Source organism: Theropithecus gelada, chromosome 16 (genome assembly GCF_003255815.1).
Source record: "Theropithecus gelada isolate Dixy chromosome 16, Tgel_1.0, whole genome shotgun sequence".
NCBI lineage: Eukaryota > Metazoa > Chordata > Mammalia > Primates > Cercopithecidae > Theropithecus > Theropithecus gelada.
Window position 1 is genome coordinate 68,062,454 of NC_037684.1, and position 18,444 is coordinate 68,080,897.

The 18,444-nt window shown below is 41.9% G+C and overlaps 1 protein-coding gene across 1 annotated transcript in view; it reads left to right on the forward strand.

Annotated features, from left to right (window-relative positions):
* Positions 1-18,444, forward strand: part of DNAH9 (dynein axonemal heavy chain 9) — a 376,337-nt gene that overhangs the window by 142,553 nt on the left and 215,340 nt on the right. The window contains exons 29-32 of the mRNA XM_025361667.1: positions 975-1,132; positions 4,673-4,811; positions 7,317-7,604; positions 13,877-14,087. Coding sequence (XP_025217452.1) covers positions 975-1,132; positions 4,673-4,811; positions 7,317-7,604; positions 13,877-14,087 — 796 coding nt within the window. The remainder of the gene's footprint in view (positions 1-974; positions 1,133-4,672; positions 4,812-7,316; positions 7,605-13,876; positions 14,088-18,444) is intronic.

Genomic DNA, 18,444 nt, shown 5'->3' on the forward strand with positions numbered 1-18,444 from the left:
GAGAATGGTCACATGGATATCCCTCATGTTAGCTGGTATTTCTAAGCATTTTCTGTAGGCTATGCACTTCACAGACTTTATTTCATTTACTTAGAACAAGCTCAGCAGGTAGCTATGGCATCCTCACCATCACACAATACCTGAAAGCACAGGCTCCAGGATCCATTTGCCTGGATTCAAATCCTGATGCCCCAATTAGTAGCTGTGTGACTCTGGGCAAATGTTTCCATCTCACCATGCTTCTGTTTTATCTGAGATGGTGATGATGTAATTGAAGCGCCCCCCTCCGAGTATGGTGAAGCTCAAATGAGTTAATACATAAGTAGTGGTCAGAACTGTGTCCGGCCAGTGGTCAGCCCTAATACACTTCAGCCATTACTACAGAGAGAACCCACATTCAGGGAGTTGAACACCTGTTTGCTGTTCCCTCCCATGCTGTTAACCACAGTGTGATAAATATGGACGTGGGCAGCCAGATTCATTGTTTTGTTTTGAGATGTAGCCTCGCTCTGTCAACCAGGCTGGAGTGCAGTAGCATGATCTCGGTTCACTGTAACCTCCACCTCCCTGGTTCAAATGATTCTCCTGCCTCAGTCTCCCAAGTAACTGGGATTACAGATGTGCACCACCACACCTGGCTAATTTTTGTATTTTTAGTAGAGACAGGGTTTCACCGTGTTGGCCAGGCTGGTCTTGAACTCTTGACATCCAGTGATCTGCCCGCCTTGGCCTCCCAAAGCGCTGGGATTATAGGCATGAGCCACTGTGCCTAGCAGTGGCCAGATTTCTTTTAGACATGCACCCAGGGCCTGTCAGTAAAGGGTCTGGGGTGTGGTCATCATGCCTGTCTTTCAGTGAAAGGGGCCACAGGACAATTCTCTGTGCTGTGTGTGACTACAGGCTCCCAGCTTTAGTTATGACCCTTCCACTGAAATGCAATTGAGGAATTTCTCGCTGATTGATTGGTTCACCAGGTAAAAAGCATTCAAGATGCGATTAGAGATAAGAAGCAGTGCTTCAACTTCCTTGGGGAGGAGATCAGCCTGAATCCTTCTGTCGGAATCTTCATCACCATGAACCCGGGCTATGCCGGCCGCACGGAGCTGCCAGAGAACCTCAAGGCTCTCTTCAGGTGAGTGTCAGCTCTGCCCCATGCAAAAGCCCCAAAAGAGAAGTTTCTTTCATTTTTCCACTTCAAATGTGTGATGTATATTTTAAAGAAAATTTGGAACATTTGGAAAAGTAGATTTTTAACAGCCATCTTTAATGTCTTTAATGCAGTAAAATTGCTTTCTGCTTAATTGTGTTCTGTTCTCCTTTGTATACACATTTTAAATCCACACGTCAGTAGCCTACATTTGTGGTCTACATAGTTTTGTGTTGTTTTGTTTTTTGTTTCATAGTCTCTTATATCATAACTATTTCCTTCTATTAGATATTCTTGATAAATCTCATTTCATGGCTGCAGGTTTTTTTTTATCAAGTGCATAGTTTACAATGTAATTAACTACTCCCGCATGGTTAAATATTAAGACGTTCTAACATTTAAAGTAAATTTATGCATAATGCTGTAATGTACATCTTTGTACATAAATCTTTTTTTCTGTATGCATGATTATTTTCTTTGGCTAGCTTCCCAGAAGTGGAATTACTGTGTTAATGGGTAGAAACATTTTTAAGGCTCTTGATACACATTGCCAAATTGCTTTCTAAAAAGAGTAGTACCAAATTGCACTCCTCGTAGAGATGCATGAGAGCACCTCTTTTACTTCACCCTTGCTACGGGTGGACATTGCCATATTTTAAAACCTTCTTTACTTTGATAAGAAAACACAAATACATTTCTTCACAGGAGCTGGAGGCTGCATTCTTTTTCCAGAAAGGAAAAGTTGGCCCAACAAAGAGAAAACTGAAGAACGCTTTGTGCCTTCTGATTTTCTGGTTACTGAACTTTTACCTAAGGGAGATAGACTGTGGGGAGCTCTGACAAAACTATTTTTTTTTTTTTTTTTTTTTTTTTTTTTTTGAGACGGCGTCTCGCTCTGTCGCCCAGGCTGGAGTTCAGTGGCCAGATCTCAGCTCACTGCAAGCTCTGCCTCCCGGGTTTACACCATTCTCCTGCCTCAACCTCCCAAGTAGCTGGGACTACAGGTGCCTGCCACCTCGCCCGCTAGTTTTTTGTATTTTTTAGTAGAGACGGAGTTTCACCGCATTAGCCAGGATGGTCTCAATCTCCTGACCTCGTCATCCGCCCGCCTCGGCCTCCCAAAGTGCTGGGATTACAGGCTTGAGCCACCGCACCTGGCCGACAGAACTATTTTGTCTCATTTTTGGACTGAGAAACATAGTGCTGTCTGTCCAGAGAGGTTGTCAACACTTTATTGGATTTCCAGAGGCGTAGGAGGTCACTGGGCAGCTCCCTGCGTACTTCACTCTCTCAGTCGTGGCAAATTCATGTGTCGCTGGAGTAATGGCAGCTTATCCTTCTTCAGCCAGGTCCCTGTGTTAACCAAGAGCTCTTGGAATGCCAGCAAGCTATCTAAACGGGTGCTACAGAATACTGCATTGTTGGCAATTTTTTTCTACAAAGTATTTATTAAATAAGCGTTGTATTACAAATGATTATAGAAGTAGGTTATCACCCAGATAAGAATTCTTTCTTACCTTTTTTTCTTGCTGAATCGTTTTTGCTGAATGGAATTGTCTTTGCCAGTTCAGGGTGCCATAATAAACATACCGCAGACTGGGTGGCCTAAACAGCAGACATTTATTTCTCACAGTTCTAGAGCCTGAAAGTTCAAGAGCAGGGTGCCAGCATGGTCAGGCTCTGCTGAGGGCTCTCCTCCAGGTTGCAAGCGGCCACCTTCTTGCTGTATCCTCACATGGAGGAAAGAGGATGAGCTAGCTCTCTGGCCTCTTCTTATAAGGGTATTAATCCCATTCATGAGCGCTCCACCCTCATGACCTAATGACCTCCCAAAGGCCCCATCTCCAAATACCATCACATTGCATTTTGGGGGCACACAACATTCAGTCCATAACACATACCCATAGAAGGAAATTTGGAAATAAACAAATGTATTTTTCAAAAATAGTAAGTACAAACATCTACTTTTACATTTAATTCTCTCAAAGGCCCTATGAGGTGGATAGTACTAGTTTCTCCAGTGTATAGTGAAAAAACAGATGCATTCAGCAAATTGCTCAGGATAGTAACCCTAGTTACTAGGGTTAGCTAGTACACCAACTAGTAAGCGGCAAAATGCTAGAGTTTGAAACCAGAGTCCCTGCTCCTCCCCCCGCCCCAGTCCTGTCATCCAGGAACAATCAGTGTAACCGTTTGGCATTTTTTTTCCAATACTGCATCCGTAGCGCATTTCTTTTTCAAAATTGGGATCAGACTCTATATAGTTTAGTATCCTACTTTCATTAACTAATGTTTTTTTGTGTCATTATGTAATTTTCCTTTCACACCACTATTTTTCATGGCTGCATAGTATTCTGTTGTACCAATGTATATTTACTCTTATGTGCAAGTTGCAAAATAATTTTGAGAATTTAAGCATTTGGTTGCTCCTTTGAATTTGAATACAATGTAAAATATTTCAAGAAAAAAATGTGCTCGAATGAAATGTTTATGAAAATTTCATATCAGTATAGGGAAAATGCAATTAAAGAAATGTAAGAACCTTAGGTTCCTATTACATACCTAACAAATTAATAAAATGTAAGTAATTTTAAAATCAAATGTTTTTAGTGCCAGAGGAAAAAGAAAATCGCAACAAAGCGTTCTAGAAAACCCTTTCTATATTATTGTATATGCCATTCTGTGTCAAGATAGCGTTAATAAATATTGAGCTGGTGCAAATGTAATTGCAGTTTTTGCCATTGAAAGTAATAGCAAAAACCGCAATTATTTTTGCACCAACTTAATACACACTTCAGACTTTATCATTAGAAATTCACATTTGTATTCAAACAAATTTACATTTGTATTCAAACAAGTACAGGATATGCCCTGGGTGTCTAGGCTTACAGGAGACACACATTTTGAGAAGGAAGAGTAGGGGAACTCTCAGTTTCTTGAAAGTAATGGCAAAAACCACAATTACTTTTGGACCCACTTAATACATGCTTTAGGCCTCATCATGAGAAATTTACGTTTGTATTCAAATAAGTACAGGATAAGCTCTGTGTGTTTAGGATTAGAGAAGACACATATTTTGAGGATGAAGAATAGGGGAACTCTCAGTTTCTTGTAGATACCCAGAGAAATTCAATTCCTTACTCTAAGCCTCGAATCTGTTCTAGACAATTTGCTTTACTAATCCATGCCTTGTGTAAGACACACTGAACTCAAGTCACAAGACTTGAGTGGTAGCTCCAAGTCTGCCCCTGCCTGCTAACATTATCCGGCCCCTTAGGAAGGCGACTTCATTTCCTTTATCCTTAGCTAACTCATCTCTAAGTTGAAAGTCTTCATGCTAACTGCAGCAACACATAGAATACATTGAAAGTCTTAGATGAAATAATGGCTCAGGTCTTTCCATGAGTTTTTGCACTCGCAGTTGCCTCCATGTGTGATCTCGGCCAATGCCTATTTTCTTGCAGGTCTCCTCTTCAACACTGTTACTTGGGAAACTGACTGGGCCTTCTGTCTTCCTATACTCAGGCCTTGTGCAATGGTGGTTCCAGACTTTGAGTTGATCTGTGAAATCATGCTGGTGGCAGAAGGATTCATTGAAGCCCGGTCATTAGCCAGAAAGTTCATCACTCTTTACCAGTTGTGCAAAGAGCTTCTCTCCAAACAGGTAGGATCTCTAAGGAGGCTACACAACCCAGCACTGTGCAACAGCCCCAGCTCTGGAAACGTTCTGGAACAAATGTATTAGGAAAACATGCTCGAGCTTTCTCATAGAGAGTCACTGTGCCCATAAGCATATCGAAAGCTCTGAACACTTCCACAATAAAGATTTATGTTCATTTCTTTAGCTCTGCATTTTTCAAAATTAACCTCAAAACTCCATTTTTTAATAGAATACTTAGCAACATGTCACAGATACCAGTGTCCCATGAGAGACATTACAGTGGTCAATAAAAAACCCCTGGAGGAAATGGTCTGTACCTGAAGGGACATAGATGAGGAGAGTCAGGGAAGAAGGTTAGTTGTTAACCAGCTTTGAGCTTCTCATAGTTGCTTGGCCTTACCTGTAGCTTCTGCCTAAGGCAGGCGGAAATTCACAGAAAAATTGCACCTTAGCAAAACATTACCTGCAAGGTTTCTGCCTTGAACAGAGAATTTGTTTTTGTCAAGGATAGATGACCAAGCTTCCCTGGGCTGTCCCCAGTGAGCTTTGGGAATATCTTGTTTTGATCACCTTTACTGCCATAACACAGGCTGTCTCAGCCCTGTGGAGTCTGTCCAAGATGCAGAAAATCCTGTTTTCCTTATACTTCTTTTCTCATTGTACCTCCTCTCTCGGTTCTTTCCCAACATTGACTTCCAGGCCAGTGACTCCCTCTTTTAAGGCTTTATCCCAAACCTCTCTTTTGAGCTCTAAACCTGTACATTCAATGGTCTGTACCACAGCTCCCCCGAGTGTTTAAAAAGCTCCTCCAGCTCAGCACTCTAAAGCTGATCTCCATCAGCTCTAAGCCCAAGCTTCCTTCTCCTGTGTTCCCAGCCTCAGTATGCTGACCCCTCATTCACTCATTTGCTAACTCTAGGACCCTGGGAGTCACCCTGGGCCATTTTCTCTTCCTTGGCCCTGTATATAATTTTTAATGAACCCTTAATGATTCTATGTTCTGGATATTTCTCAAATAAGTCTCATTTCCTTTCCCTATTCATTGCTACCACTGGAGTTCCAAGCACCCATATCTTTTGTTTAAACTATTGCAACTGCCTTTCTACTAGTTTTTCCACCTCTATTCTAATTCCTCAGATCTGTTCTTTAGCCATTTGCTAGAGTGATGATTTAAAAACGCTCCTCACTTGTCCTAAGATAGAGAACAATGTCCTTATCACTCTCTGCTAAAGACTTCAGGGTGTTCTGTCTCCTCCTACCTCCATGGCAGCGGCTTACAGCTCTCTCCCTGTCGTGTGGTGCTCCATCTCCATTGATCTTTTTTGAGTTCCTTGAAACTGATTGTCTTCTCACCTGAGCTTGTGGACATCCTGTTCTCACTTGCCTTGACTGCACTTCTTTTTCATCTGTGCCTGACTGAATTCCACTCCTTTAAGGTCTTCTTTAATGCCATTTCCTTAGGGTAGTCTGATCCATATCCTGGGTACAGCCACTGCGTTCTTAGTCATCATTGCACACTGCATTTTTCTTTGGTAGCATTTTAATTTTTTAATTTTTTTCTTTGAGACAGAGTCTCCCTCTGTTGCCCAGGGTAGAGTGTAGTGGTGTGATCTCAGCTCGCTGCAACCGCCGTCTCCCATGTTCAAGCAATTCTCCTGCCTCAGCCTCCTGAGTATCTGGGATTACAGGCACCCACCACCACGCCCAGCTAATTTTTGTATTTTTAGTAGAGACGAGGTTTCACCATATTGGCCAGGCTGGTCTCAAACTCCTGACCTCGTGATCCACCTGCCTCGGCCTCCCAAAGTGCTGGGATTACAGGTATGAGTCACCGCACCCAGCCTCCTTGGTAGCATTTCTCATGGCTCTAATTAAATAGCAATCTGCTACAAGTCAAGTAGAGGAGCTGGGACTTGAACAGAAGTCTGAGTTCAGACTCCATGCTCTGTTCTGCCCACTACAGCTCCTTCCCACTCCATGCTGCCGCCGGAAGCCTGCTATCAGCAGTGTGGTCTGCTCTCCCACAGACCCTACTGGCAGCACCGTGACCAGGGGGTTCATCTTTGACAGAACCCACTTTAAGGAGCTATTCTTGAAACCTCTTTTCCCATAGAATGTGAAGGTCTCCAAGGCAGCGCATGTAAGCTCAGCATCTGCCATCTCTAAGAGTTAACATGGCTCCCTCCTTGACAGCCCTTCCAATTCTACCTGCTGAGTGTGCAAGGAGTAGCCAGATAGGTTTGAAAATGGTTCTGTTTGATCTCTCTGACCCCTACATCATTTGTATGTTCTATGTCTGCCCTGCTATTGTCACAACTGGAAAAGTAGCTAGCGTTCGACCAGGAACTAGAATTCTGGAATCATAATTTTCTAAGTCATTCCTTCCCATGTCTCTGCCCAAGCTTCAGAGGTGACCTAACGGTGATAGGATATTTATGATTCTGCAGACACTCACCCTAGCACATGGTGTTCTGTCTCTCTGCCACTTTGGTCTAACACTGCCCACAGGATCATTACGACTGGGGCCTGCGGGCCATCAAGTCCGTGCTGGTGGTGGCGGGATCCCTGAAGCGAGGAGACCCTGACCGGCCTGAGGACCAGGTCCTGATGCGCTCCTTGCGGGACTTCAACATCCCCAAGATTGTGACTGATGACATGCCCATCTTCATGGGCCTGATCGGGGACCTCTTTCCCGCCCTGGATGTCCCCCGGAGGAGAGACCCCAACTTCGAGGCTTTGGTTAGGAAGGCAATAGTGGATCTGAAGCTCCAGGCTGAGGACAACTTTGTGCTCAAGGTACACATGGTTTTTCCTCCCAGGATTTCTCTATCTCTTACTTATTGTCCTGGACAATGGGTTATCCTTCATCCGTAATCCAAAGTGTTGTTTTAGATGTACAAATATGTTTTAGATGTAAAAATCCCTAGTTAGTGATAATTCATTTCAACCGCTCTTCACTGGGGACCCACAATGTGGAATGAATGGTAGGGAATACAAGGGAAAGTTGGAGGATCCTTACTTTATAGCCCTTCCATTCTGTTTGGTGTACCTCAGCCTGAATGCCAACTATCTGCTCACTCACCCACAAATGAAAGGACAGAGGCCAAGATCTGGCCACATCTACAGAGCCTCCACTCAATCCTACTATCCTGGGTGGAGACCAGCAAAAGAGAGCACCTGGGACCAGCAGAGGAGAATACACCTCCCAGCCTCCTAGAAAACACAGCACAGCTCCTTATTTAACCTTGAGGCTTACCAGATATTGAAGAAACCCAACAACACGCGAGATAAAGACAAATGGACAGACACAGACAGACAGACACACACACACAACAAAAACAGCCAGTGAAAATAACAAAGAGAACATTTTTAAAGTTCTAATTAGCATCTTTGAAGGAAATTTTAAAAATGATATCTAACAAACAAGAATTAGATGCCGTTGTACAAAATAAAAAGCACTGGCCGGGCGCGGTGGCTCAAGCCTGTAATCCCAGCACTTTGGGAGGCCGAGACGGGCGGATCATGAGGTCAGGAGATCGAGACCATCCTGGCTAACACGGTGAAACCCCGTCTCTACTAAAAAATAAAAAAAAATTAGCCGGGCGAGGTGGCGGGCGCCTGTAGTCCCAGCTACTCGGGAGGCTGAGGCAGGAGAATGGCGGGAACCCGGGAGGCGGAGCTTGCAGTGAGCTGAGATCCGGCCACTGCACTCCAGCCCGGGCGACAGAGCAAGACTCCGTCTCAAAAATAAAAAATAAAAAATAAAAAATAAAAAATAAAAAGCACTATTGGAGAATTATAAAGACCTGTTTTAAATATAAAATTGTATGATTGATGGCATTCGAAATTCAGTGAGAGGATGGGAAAATAAAGCGAAAGGCAACATCCCAGGATAAAGCTATAAACAGTATTATGTATTATGTGTGTGTGTATGGTAAAATATTCACACATGCACACACACACAGAGACAAAGTGTGAGAGGTGAGATGATGTACAGAGGATCAATTTAGGTTATCCAACATGTTACTAGAAAGAATTCTAGAAAAAGAACAGGAAACTAACTAGAGCTGGAAAGACATGTATCTACATTGGAAAGACAGTACTGAACAGAATGACTTTAAATGAGTCTGTGCAGGGACACACCATAATGCAATTTCAGAGGTCAAGAATCAAGAGAAAACAATAAGTCTCCTAGTTGAGTGAGGAGGTAGTACTAGTGTATTAATACCTGAGACAGGGTAGTTAGGAAAGAGGTTTAATTGACTCACAGTTCTGCATGGCTGCGGAGGCCTCAGGAAACTTACAATCATGGCAGAAGGTGAAGGAGAAGCAAGTCCTTCCTCACAAGGCAGCAGGAAGGAGACAGAAAGAGTGCAGGGGAAATAAAGAGCTGTGGACACCCTTTGTCTTCCTTGCACAGTGCATTTTTCCTTCGTAGCATTTATCACAGCTCTAGTTCAATAACAATCTGCTACAAATCAAGTAGAGGAGCGGGTGCTTGAAATGAAGTCTAAGTTCAGACTCCATGCTCTGTTCTACATGCTACACCTCCTTTCCGCACCATCCTGGTTATGAAACCATCGGATCTCGTGAGAACTCACTCACTAGCACAAGAATAGCATGGGGGAAACTGCCGCCATGATCCAATCACTTCCCACCAGGTCCCTCCCTCGACACATGGGGATTTGAGATGAGATTTGGGTGGGGACATAAAGCCAAACCATATCAACAAGTGATCCAGGAAAGGAATTCAAGAGGAACTCAGAATCTCTTGTCAGCTAAATTGGATACTAGAGAACAAGAAAACCATTCCTTCAAATTTTTTGAGGGAAATGATTTCAAGACTAGAATTCTAGATAACCAAATTATCATCCATGATATTCTCAGAATCATAAATGTTACTTCTTATGCACCCTTTTTGAGTAAGTTACTTGAGGACATACTACAGCAAAACAAGAATGAAAAACAAGAAAAATACTGTGAGATTCAAAAAAATCAAGAATCAAGAAAAAAAAAATCCTGAAACGACAGCCGTTAGCAGGCCTAGAAAGCAATCAATTCAAGTTAGAGCAGGAAGTCAGTAGTCTCCCAGAAAAGAGAACCTTAAGAAAAGTGAACTTATTCAAAGCAAGAATGGAGTAATAAGCTGCAAGTTCTTGTGTGTTTTATTGAACTTCTAAGTTACGGGGACTGTGACGGTTCATTTTATATGTAAATTCGTCTGGGCCACAGAGTGCCCAGATGTTTGGTCAAACATCATTTTGGGTGTGTCTGTAAGGGTGGTATAAAGTTCCAATTAGACAAGATGAATAAGTTCTGGAGATCCATTGTACAGCTTGATGACTATAATCAAAAAGATTATTGCATACTTGAAAATTTCAATGAGAGTAGACCTTAAATGTTCTTAGCACAAGAAAGTGATACGTATGCGAGGTGAGATATATGTTAATTACTTTGATCTAATCATGTCACAATGTATACATATATCAAAACGTATTATACACCATAAATATATACAATTGTTATTTTTCAATTGTACCTTAATAAAGCTAGGGAAAGAAGAGGAAAACAGTGTTTATACATTCTACAACATGACTGAAAACATCTTTCTAAGTCAAAAAAGAACCAGTCACAAAATACCACATATTGTATGATTCTATTTATATAAAACATACAGAACAGACAAGTCTTAGAGGCAGAAAGTAGACCAGAGGTTGCATAGGACAGAGGTGGGGGCGGGGAGTGGGGATTGACTGTTAATGGGTGTGGGGTTTTCTGTTGGGTTTTCTATGTTCTAAGATTCGATAGTAGTGATGGTTCTACAATTATGTGAAGATACTAAAAGTCATTCAGTTGTACACTTTAAAGGGTGAATTTTATGGTACATGAAGTATGTCTCACTAAAGTTGTTGACGTGAAAAAAGAAAAGGTGATGGATCTAGAAAGCAATTTTAAATCTTCCCAGCATCTCTGTTAAATCCCTTGTTTATGCAAAGGAACAAACAAAAGTCTAGGAATATAATACAATCTCCATTCAGGAGCCAGAGTACCATCTCCCCCTCCCTCTCCTCTCCCTCTTCCTCCTCCTTCCTCCCCTTCCTTCCTTCCTTCCTTCCTTCCTTCCTTCCTTCCTTCCATCCTTCCTCCCTCCCTCTTTCTTTTTCTTTTCTTTCTTTCTTTCTTTTTCTTTCTTTATTTCTTTCTTTGTCTCTCTCTCTCTCTCTCTTTCTCTCTTTCTTTCTTTCCTTCTTTTTCTTTCTCTCTCTCTTTTCTTTTCTTTCTCTTTCTTCTTTCTTTTCTTTCTGCAATGACCTCAGGTCAATTTCATGCTTAAAACCTCCAAATGCGTCCTATTATACTTAGGATGAAATTCCAGCTACCAATTTCTGCATCTCTTTCTGGCCCCTGCTTGCCTCTTTTGTCTCACCTTGCGCCGCTCTCCCATTTTTGCCCCTGGTCTTTCAGCCCTCTAAGCTTGATGCTGAACTTAAGGTTTTTGCACTCACTGTTGCTGTACCCGGAATGGCTTTTCCTGCTGGCCTTCACATGGCGGACTCTCTTTCACTCATATCTGAGCTTAAGCCTCCTTGGAGGTTCTTCCCAACTCTCTCCTCATTCCTATCTGAGATGATCCTGCATAAAGTCATTGAAGGAAGAGACTCTCTTCTGGGTGCTTTTGGGCCCTGAATCATAGGAACAGCAACGCCCTGGGACAGAGTAAAAAAGACACTGATGCTGTGGACAACAAGACGCAAAGTAATATCTCAGGAAATGATCCTGCCACAACTGACACTGATCTTCTTGCCCCCAAACAGCCATTTTAATCTACTACCTTCACACTGAGCTTAGCACTGCTGCTCTCCTCCTAAATTCCCTGGTCGTAGAATTCTAGAATTCTAACACCTGTATCATTTAAATTTCGAAAATATAGGAGTCCTGGCCAGGCGCAGTGGCGCACGCCTGTAATCCTAGCACATTAGGGGGCCAAGGTGGGTGGATCACCTGAGGTCAGGAGTTTGAAACCAGCCTGGCCAACATGGCAAAATCCCGTCTCTATTAAAAAATACAAAAATTAGCTGGGCGCAGTGGCAGGTGCCTGTAATCCTAGCTTACTTGGGAAGCTGAGGCAGGAGAATCACTTGAACCCAGGAGGTGGAGGTTGCAGTGAGCTGAGATTGTGCCATTGCACTCCAGCCTGGGAGACAGAGTGAGACTCCATCTCAAAAAAGAAAAAAAAAAAAAAATATATATATATATATATACACACACACACACACATACACACACACACACACACACACACACACACACACATAGAGAGAGAGAAGGTCCTTACTTATTTTTTCAAACTATAGAAAAAATAAAACATACAGGAAAAAGTTTATTCTCTCACTGCCCTGTCAACATTTTGGTGCATTTTCTGTTCGGTTCACCTTTCCTCTGCTAAGGATCTTATAGGGCGAAATCTGAACTACAGTAAAGTTCAAATTTTTTTCTCATGATATGTAAGACCTTTCACAATCAGGCCCATCCAGCCTTTCCGGTCATCCTTCACATTTTCGACAAGTATTCGTTCATCATTTGGCACGTGCCAGCTTCTCTGCTAGACTTTGTAAGGAGAGAGAAAAAAGCTCAGTCCTGCCTACCTTCAAGGAGCGGATAATAGAATATGGGGACAAAAAAAAGTAACCACTGCAGTATGTTGGATACTAGGATGTAGGCTAGTATGGGACATCTGTACTAGGCATGGGTCAGACTGAAGGCTTCCTGAGGAACGTGCAAAGGTTTAGACAGAAGACGGCAGGAGAAGTCACTTTTGTTTTTTGTTTGTCTCTGTTTGTTTGTTTGTTTGTTTTTGAGATGGAGTCTCGCTGTTGTCGCCTAGGCTGGAGTGCAATGGCACGATCTCGGCTCACTGCAACCTCTACCTCCCAGGTTCAAGCGATTCTCCTACCTCAGCCTCCCAAATAGCTGGGATTACAGTCGCCCGCCATCATGCCCAGCTAATTTTTTGTAGTTTTAGTATTTTTGTATTTTTTAACCATGTTGGCCAGGCTGGTCTTGAACTCCTGAACTCAGGTGATCCACCTGCCTCGGCCTCCCAAAGTTCTGGGATTACAGGGGTGAGCTGCCGCGTCCAGCTGAAAGTCACTCTGAGCAGAAGGAACGGATACAGGAAAGAGCACCATTTAAGAGCTCCAAGTAGTTCTCTGGCTGGACTGTGTGTGTTGCAGGATAAGAGATAAGACTGGAGTCTGATTTGGGCCAGACTGCAAAAAGACCTTGTAAACCAATCTAAGGATTTGTATTTCATCGCCAGAACCGTGGAGGCCAATGAAGGGGACAGAGTGAAGGCAGTGGCTGGTCTGATTTTTATTCCAGTAAACGTGCTGCAACAGTGTGGAAAGCTGTGCCTGGAGGCAAACCAGCCCAAGAGTGATGAGACCTTCAGTGCCACCATGGTCCCCACAGGACTTCTGACTCCAGCCTCCCCAAACCATCTGGCCAACCAGTCACATCATACTCTGTCACACTGCAAGCCTTTCTTCGTGCTGTTACCTCTGCCTGGAATTTCCTTCCTCTTCTGGGCAACCTCCTACTCATCCCTGGAGCCCTTGTTCAAATGTCCCCTCCTTTATGAAGCCTTTCTCATTCCCTTTATGTGTACAAAATCAATGGTTCCCTCCTCTCTTGTTTCCACAGCACCTTATAAATACCTCTGAGATAGTACTTATCCTCTTACCTTAGAATAATTTGTCCACATGACTTTCTTCTCCATCACACTCTAAGATCACAGAGGGCAGGAGAATCACATCTGAATTCCCCTCAACTGGCACACTCTGTAGCACTTCATTGGTGACTAATAATTATATACCTGAATGATGAATACAGGAACAAATGAATCGTTTTGCCCCTATATTTCAGACCTCCTCACGTCTTGGGGTAGATAACTCTTCCTCTGTTGACTTCAGGTCTCACTTCACACACCAGCTGGGGTCACAGGAGAGCGGCTGGGATGCAGGTGAGTCGCAGACTGGTCCCTCTGGCTGAATTTCCTGCCTCCCCAGGTGGTCCAGCTGGAGGAGCTCCTGGCTGTGCGGCACTCTGTATTCGTGGTTGGTGGCGCTGGTACCGGCAAGTCACAGGTGCTGAGATCCTTGCACAAGACCTATCAGATCATGAAACGGCGCCCCGTCTGGACTGACCTCAATCCCAAAGCAGTCACAAATGATGAGCTCTTTGGCATCATCAATCCAGCCACGCGAGAATGGAAGGATGGTAAGTGTGGGATTCTCCCAGGAGAAAGTCTCTGCTAGCCTCAGAGCCCCTGTGGCGGGCTTGGATGCAGTTGGGTGAATTGCAGAAGTAAACATTGGACTGATCTGCTTGGGACTGCAGAAGAAGATGAAAAAACCAGTAGAAAAGGAGAAGGGGGAAACTAGTTTTGGCTTGGAGGGGAACTTCCGTTTTTCAGATGTTCTCCCTCCTTGGGGACTTCTTCCAGCTGCCTTTTAGAGAGTGCATTTAAAGAGGAGAAAGCAGGCCGGGCGCGGTGACTCACACCTGTAATCCCAACACTTTGGGAGGCGGAGACGGTGGATCACGAGGTCAGGAGTTCGAGACCAGCCTGGCCAATATGGTGAAACCCCGTCTCTACTAAAAATAAAATAAAAATAAAAATAAATTAACTGGGCGTGGTGGCGCACACCTGTAGTCCCAGCTGCTCAGGTGACTGAGGCAGGAGAATCGCTTGAACCCGGGAGGTGGAGGTTGCAGTGAGCCAAGATCGTGCCACCGCACTCCAGCCTGGGTGACAAAGCAAGACTCTGTCATAAATAAATAAATAAATAAATAAATAAATAAATAAATAGCAATGCAGGCACTCAGCTGTAGTTCACTGACTCTGGAGCACGAGCCGTGGTGTAGGATTAACACTGCCTGGCAGTAGACTTCCAGTATGTGTTGGGTAGGGAAGCCCACGGCTCCTTCCCAAAGAAGTGGTGCAGTCTGGCATCCTACAAAGGGCACCATTCCCCTATTTGGTGTCGCCCCAGCAGTGATGGGGAAGCTGCATGCTACAGAACCTTGTGCCCATGCCAGGACGCTGATGTTTATCCATTCAATCCCAGGAAGGCCCCTAGAGCCATATTCCCTTCTACAGTGATTCAGAGGCCCTCAACCCTGTGTTTGCTGGGTGCTGATCTCAGCCTTACCTTCAAAGAACTAAACATCACCAATAGACATTGTAAAGGGTCGTCTGGCACTGGAAGAGAGCAGAAAAGAAAGTTGAGGGAAAAAAAAAAAAGAGGTCCATGAGCTGATAAGGAGGACCTCTTTCTAAAACAGATGTGGCTTCTGGAACGAGGAAATCTCAACTCCTTCCTGACGTTTCAATGTCTGACCACATCTGGGTCAATCTCTCTGGATTTCTCTAATTTAGGAGCTTTCATCTGAGGTCTAGAACACAGGGATTTAACAACCAGAGTCTCATTTTTATTTTGCTGTTAACAAGACTTAGCATCTTCTTATTGATCTTAGTAACTTGCTCTTTTGTGATTTTATTTCCTGTTTTTCTTATCAGTTTTTAAGAGTTTTTTAATATATCAAAGATATTAACCCTTTATCTGTCACATGCATTGCTAATGTTTCCCCAACCTATTCTTTGTCTATAGACACTTTATTTTCCCATGCTCTTTTTAACAAAGGAAATTATGCCTGTCTAGTCTTTTTAGCATCTGGGATTTCTATTAGTTTATAATTCTTCAGCTGTTGATATAGTATCATAAATTTGATCAAAAAAGATTCTTTTTACATTAACATTTTTTATCCATCTGGAATTTATTTTGGGGCTTAGTATGAGGTAGAGTACAGAATCAACTTTATTTCCTTCCAGATGGATAATTGATTGTAACCACACCATTTATTACGTAAACTATGCTTTCCCTCTGAATTTAAATACCAGTTTGTCATTTATTAAATTGCATATGTATATTGAGATCTGATTCTGGGCTTTCTATTCTGTTTGACTCACCGCTTTATCTAATCCTATACTAATGTCATTTTATTTTAGTTACAGTCGTTTTATAACATATTTTAATACCCAATGAGGTAAGTCCCTCCTCAGTAATCTTTTGTAATTTTATTGTCTTGTCTCAAGCACTTCTTTTTTCATATTAAATATAGGCTCAATAATATAATTCAAAAATTTTAACTCTGAATTCTAGGTAAAATTTTATTAGATTATACATTAAATTTGGGGAAATTGACAAGGAAGATATAATAATCACAAGTCTGTATTCACTAAACAAGTAAATGGAATATAGCCTTTAAAATATGTTTAGGGGCCAGGCACAGTAGCTCATTCCTATAATCCTAGTGCTTTGGGAGGCCAAGATTGGAAGATCACTTGAGGCCAGGAATTTGAGACCAGCCTAGGCAACATAGTGAGACCCCACGTATACAAAAAAAAAAAAAAAAAAAGAATTTAGGATAACTTCAAAAGAATACAAATTAACAGGTTATTTTAATTTTTTTATGTATTTGTTTTTTATTTTCAAAATTAATTCCAGTAAACAGAAAAATAAGTACATAAAGGAATTGGCAATTATATCACTAAACTCAATATAATACAAAGTTATAGAATGTTTATCCCATAAATAGAAAGTATTCCTTTCTTGGTGGGGTTCATGTAACATTTCCAAAAATTAAAAATGTAATTGGCTACGGAGAAAGCTATAATGAATTCAACAATATCAATTTACAGGTCACATTCTCTGATAACAGTGGAATAGAATTAGAAACAAATAGCAAGAAAGTCACCAAAAATGATTTTACTACTTGCAAATCAAGAAATGCTCTCTTGATTCCTGTATCAAAAAGAAAATTTAATTGCAACCTCTCTAGGATGCAATAAAAAAATACTCCATACAAGAAAACCTATGGGCTCCATCTAAAACCTCTAAGGGAAAACCTTTTAAACTCACTTTATTATAAAAGGTGGGCTGGAAGTAAAGGAAGTTAATATTTGTCATAAGAAATTATTCAAGCTAAACACAAAGAAAATGAAGGAAAAGGAACTGATAAAGATAAAAGCTGAAATTAGTCACCAGGAGGAACACAAAAAGATTATATAAAGATAAATAAAAGAAATAGAAGAAATAGATAAACCCAGCCGGGCGTGGTAGCTCACGCCTGTAATCCCAGCACTTTGGGAGTCCGAGGTGGGCGGATCACGAGGTCAGGAGATGGAGACCATTCTGGCTAACATGGTGCAACCCCGTCTCTACTAAAAAATACAAAAAATTAGCCAGGCATGGTGGCGGGCGCCTGTAGTCCCAGATACTCGGGAGGCTGAGGCAGGAGAATGGCTTGAACCCGGGAGGCGGAGCTTGCAGTGAGCCAAGATCGCGCCACTGCACTCCAGCCTAGACAACAGAGAGAGACTCTGTCTCAAAAAAATAAAAAGAAGAAGTAAAACCTAGGCAAATTATCCAAGTGATAAGGCAGAAAATAAGTTCCATGAAAGATGTGCAATTTTAAGGGCCATAGAGGCTGGAAAGAGACAGTAAAACCATCTGGCCGATCATGAGGTCAGGAAATAGAGACGATCCTGGCTAACATGGTGAAACTCCATCTCCACTAAAAATACAAAACATTAGCCAGGCGTGGTGGCGGGCGCCTGTCGTCCCAGCTACTCCGGAGGCTGAGGCAGGAGAATGGCGTGAACCTGGGAGGCGGAGCTTGCAGTGAGCCGAGATGGCGCCACTGCACTCCAGCCTGGGCGACAGAGCAAGACTCTGTCAAAAAAAAAAGATTAATAAATGTAAATATTGGTTCGCTGTAAAGACCAATAAGATAAGTCTGTTGTGAGAGTGATTAATGGGAAAAAAGAGTAAATATACATATAATTTGGAATGAACAGACAAGACCAAAGTAGAAGAAAATATTTGATGACACATACTTGAAAAACTAAAATAGATGAACCCCTAGCAAAATATAAATTAATAAAATATCTTCATTAAGAAGTAGAAAAATTGAGTAAACTAGTGTAAAGGAAAAGTTAAAAAAGAGTAGAGCAAAAAATAGATAATTTCGAAATTATGAAGAGATAACTCTCAAATTATTTTACAGAACAAGAATAATATTGATATCAATTTTTATGTGGAGCCAAAAAAACCCAATGTTACTCATTTATATCGACACAAAAATCCTAAATAAAATATCAGTAAGTAGAATCAAATAGTATCTCAAAAATAATACATTTTGACCAAATAAAATCCATTCCAGGAATGTAGGGATAGAGCAATTATTTTTAACAGTATTAACATAAAACATTGACAAATTAAAGGGGAAAATTATTTGATCACTAAATAGATACTTAAAATACAATTCGTTCCTAATAGAAAATTCTAAGTAAAGTAGGAATAGAAGGAAGCCCCTAAAATATACTAAATGCTCTGTACCTAAAGCTGAAATGAACATAAAGTCATTCTGAATAATGATACCGTAAATTTCCCTGAAAAATAAGGAACAAGTCAGGGATGCTTATTGTCACCATTATTGCTTATTGGGGTTCTAGAAAATGCAATAGGACAAGAAAATGAAATAGATGGAATAAATCGTAGGAAAGAAAAAA